Source organism: Centruroides vittatus, unplaced genomic scaffold, assembly GCF_030686945.1.
Source record: "Centruroides vittatus isolate TY-2023 unplaced genomic scaffold, ASM3068694v2 contig_794, whole genome shotgun sequence".
NCBI classification, from domain to species: Eukaryota; Metazoa; Arthropoda; class Arachnida; order Scorpiones; family Buthidae; genus Centruroides; species Centruroides vittatus.
Window position 1 is genome coordinate 621,849 of NW_027122512.1, and position 7,962 is coordinate 629,810.

Here is a 7,962-nt window from a genome sequence, read left to right on the forward strand (position 1 = left end):
TACTCCACCGTTCAATATAAAAAAATGAACATAATTATTTTCTTAATAATGTAAAACGAAGTATAAGTTAAATTTGGGGTTCAAAACCTTAATTATTTATATATTTATGTGAGATAAGCTGGGGACCAAGGGGGCGATTCCTGATGACCACTTAATCGGCACGGGTTGGTGGAACCCGAACTCGGAATCGTCGGATGGAATAGGAGTTTATCTGAAACACGGAAGATTGCAGCTTCGGGTCGGGAACTGACACGAAGCCGCAATCTTTCGTGTTTCACTCTCACTCGCGATCGTAAATAAAGGTTGAATATGAGGATCTATTGAACTGTCGAGCGAGGAGTGCGCGTGGGTAATTCGGGAGTATGTCTGTTTTTCGAGTGAAAGACAGGCAACAGGTTTAAGAAACATAACAAAAATTGAATATTGATTTAATCTAGGATTAAAAAAAAATACAAGCTTTATGACTTAATACAGCGATCAGCAAGTTAATCGCACAAGATACCTGTGTAACTTGGTGCAAAAAAATTGGTATTATAGTTTTGTCTACAGTATCCAGGATATTGTATGTTATTGAATTTGAATGCTTATGTGGATGCGCCGGGAGGTGGATGGAGTCACACGTTTTTTCTCGGCTAACAGGTCAGTGAGACCTGCCCACGTCAAGTTGGTTGTTTGGATGGGTTACGAGTTACGCGTTCTGCGCGACTGTAGGAAGTTGGTGGGTCCGACGGTAGAACGGCGGCGATACTCGAATAAAAGACATGAACAACGTATAATAACAACAACAATGATTTATTAATGCTATAGCTACAGATACAGTTAGGGCGAGCTACTGTCGCTTAACTTCGGATACGCGGAGGGAGAGAGTTTACACGACTTTGGAAAAGTCGTACCTCGTAATTTTTTTCGTTCTTTGGACGGGTTGAGATATCCTCGGGTCTCCTTTTGTAGACGTCGGGACTCGCACACACTAGCCAAAGGACACTACGTAACCGACCCCTTTTCCCGCTCTCGACGCCTTTTTATCGTCTCGGTCACGTTTCTCAGTTTCACCAACCAGCATTATTCGAATGTTGTTCCTCATGATTAATATTTTCTCCGTGGGAACCAAGCAATAAAATATTTTATTATTAGCGTTTTTGGTTCCGGCGGGTTCGAATTCTCACACTTAAATTTCCTGTCCCTGATATTTCAGGAGAGCTTTGGAGTCAAAATGAATGCCAATAATAAGGTTGTGGTCTTGAAGTTTTTAGGCCCAAACAATTTGAACAATGCATCCCGTTCAACTTCAAGTTTGGAGGTAAACCTGTTCTGAATAAATTAAGGTATTGTGAATGAGAGTTGTGTTTCTTCGAATTAAGGAAAGTAAGCAAACATCCTGCATCATCAAACGAAATTACTCGATTTATTTGGATGATAATTCTGATAGCAGCTCGAGGATGAAAAGTTTTGAAATTAGATCTTTAGACAGAATCAATAGAACCCAAACGACGACCGAAAAGCAGTTTTATCAGTAGTGGTGATGCTAATATTATTCGGATGTGCCTGCAAATAAATACAAAAGAACACAAAGATATGTGATCAATGCAACAAATTTTTTCGCATATTTTCTTTTATTTAGGCTTACGCATAATGAAAAATTTTAACGTTAATTGCAAGCATAATATAGTTTCCTGTGTTCAATATCATGTGTTTTTAATTGTGTTTATTTGTTGCTAATTTATTTAATTACATTTTTTTTTACAAGACTTTCAGCCATCGTGCTTTAGAAAGTATACTGTTGTCCAGTGGAATGCTAAAGAGAATAAAATTTCTTTTTTTATGTTTAAAGATATCGTACGCGCAACATTTTATACTTTCGTTAAGTTTTTTCTTCCATGTTTTTTTATCTTAATGAAGTTTATGGAGGCTAATTGTCGTTTTGGATTATTCACCAGCGAATATTATGTGCTTCGAGAATAATTACAATTGTAAAAATCAGATGGCGCAACGTCTCAAATCGCATTAACACCGAGCAGAAAAAGAAAATGTATGACGTGATCGATTGGTGAAGTGCACACTACGTGATTTTACGTCATACTATAGAGTTTCTACGTCAAATTGATGTAAAGTGTATGTTATCTTAAGTAAAGGAACAATCTTACCGAGTCGTATGTTGGGCATTGACTTTAATGGTATTGTCGCCTCGAGTTTTTAAAAATATGTAAAAAGTCTAGTAGTTTAAAACTGGCGATATTATGTAAAAAAGTGGGCAGAATTGATGCAAAAACAAAAAGAAGATCGAGAATAGGGGAGCGAGCTGATCTATCCGGCTGTAATATGAAATTCAAAAATTTCAAATAAAACTTTATTCAAGATTACGGTTCAGTCTTTTAGGTAATCACCGTCGATATGAGTTACATCTCGTCATCTTTGCTACAAACTTTCAATCCCCTCAGTATAGAATGACTAAAGATTTTTGTTGAAATAACTCTCGAGTGTCGTTTTCACTCGAGTATAGGCATTCGCGTAAGCGCATTGACAATATGATTACGCAGGCACGAAAATATAGCGCAAACTCTTGGCTAGAAGGTGGAGGAGACAGAACTTCCCCACCTATTCAAGCCAGCTTCTCTCAAAGTCGTCTTTGCTCTATGTGTAGGCGCGTTGTGGTGGAGGTACCAAGCTTTGTTAAGTTTTGGTCGCCGTTCATTGATCTGCGTGTTGAAACGACCCAGTTCGCAATAAAGTTCTTCCATTAGAATGATGTTTGAATGAAAGCGGCTTCATCTTCACATCGACAAACAAACGCACAATTCCTTCTGCACAATTCGTACACAATCTAAATCTTTGATTGACTTGATTGATGAAACATTTGAGCAATCTTCCAAGGAAGGAGACATCTTCGGAGTGACTTTCTATGGAAAACTGCCGTCGGTTTGTATCCTATTTAAGCCAAGAATATCCGAATGCTACATATGGTCAGTTCAACAACGTGGCACATATCTCTAACCAACTACCAGTGATTATTATTGTTATTCACTTGGCTACTGATGAGCAGCAACACTGGAACAAAACCTGCTCTTGTTTTTAGAACACACGAAACTATCTTTACCATAGTTCTATCAGTCTCAGTCTTTATAGATTCTCCGTCATTTCCATTAAGACCATAGTTTTTATTTTTTCAGACAATTGTCACTAGTTTTTATGAATAAATTTACGTATAAGGATGTATTACTTGATTTTATTTACACTTTTACATAAAATTACATACAAATAAATTAAATTTTATTTCAGTTTTACATAATTTTCTGTACAATTAATATATGAATCTTTGTCAACGGATTTAAGGAGTTTTCTATAGGCTTCAGCTTTCTTTTTATCTAGATATTTGTAATTATTTCATTAAATTATAGATTGTAACATTTAAAAAACAGCGGTAGTTTGAATAAGTCGCGATTGCTCAATTAAAATCATGTCAAAAATATTAATTGTTCTAGTTATTTACTATTCGATTTCGAGAGTACAAGTAGTACCACCAATAGTAAAAACTAAATGATATGAAAAGAACAGGAAAAATATATCTTGAACAATAGTCAAAACCATTAACAGATTTACTAAATGTAAAATTTTTCCAAATTCCTTTTTTTTCTTTCTCGATTTCTGAATTATTTTCCTTTGGATTTTTGCACTTTTTTGCCCATTTCACTGTTTCTTTCGTCGGAGATGATGGAAAATGCTAAAAAATAAATAAAAATATACTATATAATATACAGTAAATGAAAATATCGGTGTGTAATTCATAAATTTAAGAGTTTCTAAACTTTCCTTTTCATATCTGTGCTGTCTTTAGTGAAAATAAAAGGCATAGACTATGGGTATGAATTGCAGTATGGTGAATGGAAAGACAATGTAATAAAAAGTATCCAGAAGAAAATAAAGGAGACTAATGGAAATGAGTAGGACACGTTAGAAGAATAAAGTATATAGGTACAAAATACATTCAGATGTCCATCTGTTTTCTTTATGATCAAAAGAATATCAGGGAGATATTACTGTGGGGTCCAAAATCCATGCTTGATATATAATTTTTGACTATAATTTTTAAAAATCTAACCAAAACTCGAAGTAGAACTCTATCAGGAACATGGTCACAAGAAGAAATAATACTTTCGTGCGATACAATTCATTGACATTTCAATGGCACAAGCTGAATGCACATAATATTAGTAAGCATGGAGAAGTAAGAAGCGAAAACTTCTTCCCAAATATGGAATATTCGCATGATCAGTGGATGAGGATACTTCATTAAAGAAGAAAAAGACAGTGCAAATAGCAGAAAGAAGAACGGGATGATTCCCACATCATGGTAGACTCAAGAAGTGAGACTTTGATACATCACTCATCTTTCACACATTAAGTTAATGTATATATTCTAATTCACGTACTTACTTTTCGTGTATATTCTCCACTTTGGTGAGCGAACGCATATTCTATCAGCGAAGCCGAAACAAAAAACGTGCAAGCGAATAACCAAATATCCAAGGCTTTTACATAGTCCACTGGTGGAGTGTACGATCTGGACTGCAACACTTGAGTGATAAGTGTGAGAATGGCGGTAACCCCTAGCGTAATACGAGCAGGAACCGCATTCACATCTAACCAGAAGGATAGCCAGGACAGGGTTACTACTATAGAACTAGGTACGTAAACGTTAATTATACTACCAGTTAATCTTCGAACAAAACTGAAGTTGGCATACAGGAAACTATAATTACCTGTAAATAAATGCAAGAATTATCATTATAAGTGAATATTGTAACAGTTTTTATAACATATTTAAATGTATACTTTCCAGTTACCCAACATTCTATAGCTTGATAAGGCTTGTGTAACTTCATCCGGTGTTTCAATGGTTGTATGTCTTGCATTAACGCAATACTTGGACCGTAGTGTTTATATGGACTGTCATCAGTACCACTCCATTGAAGAACTGCTTTATCTACTGTATTTTTTACTGAAAGAATATTTTAGAATTTGTTTTAAACTAATAGCTGTATATTTAATTTTTTTAATGAAATACTCCTATATAAGAACAACAATACTGTTAATTTTCGCTGGTTAAAAATTGATGTAGTTGGGGAAAGTTAGGGATAGCTCGATAAGGGTCGTACTTAATGAAGATTATATACGTTATTAGCATTTACAATTTTATTAGCATTTCACAATTACAATTAGCATTTACAATGTGTTTTAAAACACGCCCAATAAGTTATACAAAATGGCAAAATTAAGCTTTTGCCGTATTGCATTAATTAATAGTATAAAAGTTATTTTTAAAACAAATTCTCGTAACAGATAATACCGCGCACAATTTTAATTTTGTGCAAACGTATATCTTTGTATTTTTTTGCCGAGAATGTTACGAAACTCGTTAACGGATTTTTTAAATTTGAAATACCAAGGTACATATTACTGAGCTTATGGAAAATAAGTTGATTCGCTTTAAGACGATTTTCTAGAAACCAATTATGTTTTAAAGGAACGATTTTATACTGATACTAAATTAAATAACGGATTGCAACTCATGTTTAAAGTATACTTACTTAAAGCAATTTTAAATATACAATTCTGAATATCGATTGGATATAAATTTAAATTCATGGGACATGCCACACGAAAGCTATACCTAAACAGAAAGAAGTAAAAACATATTTTATTTCAACCCATAATTATAGAAAAATATTAAAAAAACAATCTTAAAATCACAATGGTTATCTTGTTTATTATTATTAACACAAAGAAATCAGAAAGAATGTACCTGGAAGTTTTCATAATGGTGTGGTCTTTACTTATTCTTATGACCGTATTTGGGATGGAAAATTGAAAAAGTTCACCCCATTTACTATTGTCGTAAACTATATCAGGAATCCACAAAGTGCTTTCCGCAGAAGGGGGAAGCACCTTTGTCATTGTTAGATTGAGAACTTCAAGATTCAATCTAGGATCTCTCCAATATTCATTCTGATAAAAGTGTAGACGAAAGTCCTGAAGATTATAGAGAATTTTAATGTAATTTTTTATATTTATATACAAATTTTAATCGTAAAATACATAAAAGAATTTGTAAGACATTCGCTTACCATTGTTGTCTCTCTTATTTCATCCACATCCATAATTTCCAAATTTACATAAACAGTAACTGGTTTACCTTAAAAAATACAGTGACTTAACGTGTTGTGATGAATTTAAAACAATTTTTCACGCAATAAAATATAATAATGTTAATTCCTAACGCACAGTAATATAAATAGCGTAAAAACTCATGTACCTGGTGTAACGTGCCACACTAACAATAATTAATTCTAACATTACAAGTCTTCACTGTATTTTTAGTCTGAAATGTGTATCAGTACATATAAGATCAACTTTGAAGAACAGCAGACACTAGTTAATCCGGACATTCCTTGCAAAAATAGGTGCCGAATTAAGGCGAGCGTGCAGACTTGATGAGACCTTTCGACCTTTTACACCGATTCTTTTTGAATGCAGGCGGTAATAGTGTACACAGAAACGAAATCTGAGTAAACAGGAAAACAGATGTGTGACTAATTCATAACTAATTTTTCATGAAAACACGCGATCACGCTGAAGGGCATGCAGCATAATTGAGTGCCGGATAAGCGAAAAAGCATTGTACAATACTTCATTTCGTGTAAACTAATTTCGTAAAAAAATCTGACAATGCATTTTCAAAACTTTGATACAGAGTTCTTTTAACTAATTTCACATTGATAAATCTTCAATAAGCACTCTTAAATGAATTTGCTCCACAGATATTTAAATAGAAAATAAATCTTTCAGAACAATTTTCATTGTTTGAGTTACTTCAGTTTATTTAATTTAATAGCAGTTCGAAAGGTGAATGAATGCTGGAATTCAATCGAATTTGGTTAAATAGTAAATCTTCAGTAAATCTGTGTGAGTATTACTTGTAAGTGTTTTGTAATTTGTTTATTCCTTCTCACATTTCTTCTATGCTACAGTGAGTTCGACTAGCCCCATAATAGGGACAGATAGGCGGTGCGGTTAGGTTGACACATCCAACAAAAATCACGCCCAAAAATTCTTCTAATTGCTCTCCGATTGAGATTCTGGATCTCCCAGAACAGTAGGTTGGCCCTCTTATCCATCCTGCCAGTGCTGTGTTAGTAATACGGATGTGTCAATGTAACGTAAATTATTACGGTTGAATAATGTTGCACGAATAGCATTTATTGTCCAGTGCAGATTAAACAGTACCTAATGTCAATGCAGTGTAAATTACATGTTACTCACACTGTAGTAATAGTGAGACTAACGTCGAACTCTAACTGTAGGGAAGTAGTCATTTTTCTAATTAAAATGGCTAACAAAAAGTTTTAATAATCGAAACTCTAGTAGTTTATATATAATTATCATTATTATCACATTTAAAATATTTCCTTACCATCAACACGAGGTGGAGAATAATTATCATAGTCAGCAGGTATGATATCCAACCAACTGTTATCAAGTTCAACACTGTAAACACTATAACGAAAATAATAAATATGTGTGATGTAATAATTTTTCAAATTATTATTATCGAAATTAATTAAAATTACAAATATTATTTATAGAAATCTCGTTTAATACGCTGTAATGTATAGAACACATCTATTGGCCTAGCACAATCATCTGTTGTACTAGATTGTCAACCAGCGGTCAAGTGGATAAAACCATTGAACACTTGGTAGCTGGTTGATGATTGGTGTCTTAACAAAGGGTGACCACATGAAGTTTCCTGAAGCAGTGAATGAAATTTAATGTGAAAGCTAATCCACATCATTTTTTGAATTGATTTTGTAACATATATAAATCGTGGGTTATCTGTATGAAAGTACAAAATATAAAAATTATAATTATATCTATTTTTTCTAAAAAATGGCACGGAAACCAGGT

At 33.7% G+C, this 7,962-nt stretch overlaps 1 protein-coding gene across 1 annotated transcript; it reads right to left on the reverse strand.

The window, feature by feature from the left end:
• Positions 1–4,419: 4,419 nt before the first annotated feature.
• Positions 4,420–6,155, reverse strand: LOC136981779 (glycine receptor subunit alphaZ1-like). The gene is made up of 5 exons (XM_067278153.1): positions 6,123–6,155; positions 5,801–6,027; positions 5,586–5,668; positions 4,847–4,996; positions 4,420–4,757 (listed from the first exon to the last, which is right to left on the reverse strand). The coding sequence occupies exons 1-5, from the start codon at positions 6,153–6,155 to the stop codon at positions 4,420–4,422; spliced, it is 831 nt and encodes a 276-aa protein (XP_067134254.1).
• Between the last annotated feature and the right edge of the window lie 1,807 nt (positions 6,156–7,962).

Bases quoted from the DNA above. Each gene is read 5' to 3' on its own strand.
- LOC136981779 (XM_067278153.1), bottom strand. From the start codon at position 6,155: ATGGATGTGGATGAAATAAGAGAGACAACAATG. The intron at 5,669-5,800 runs GTACATTCTTTC...CTTTCTGTTTAG, and splicing joins ACCATTATGAAAACTTCCAG to GTATAGCTTTCGTGTGGCAT. The intron at 4,758-4,846 runs GTTGGGTAACTG...ATTTATTTACAG, and splicing joins GCCTTATCAAGCTATAGAAT to GTAATTATAGTTTCCTGTAT.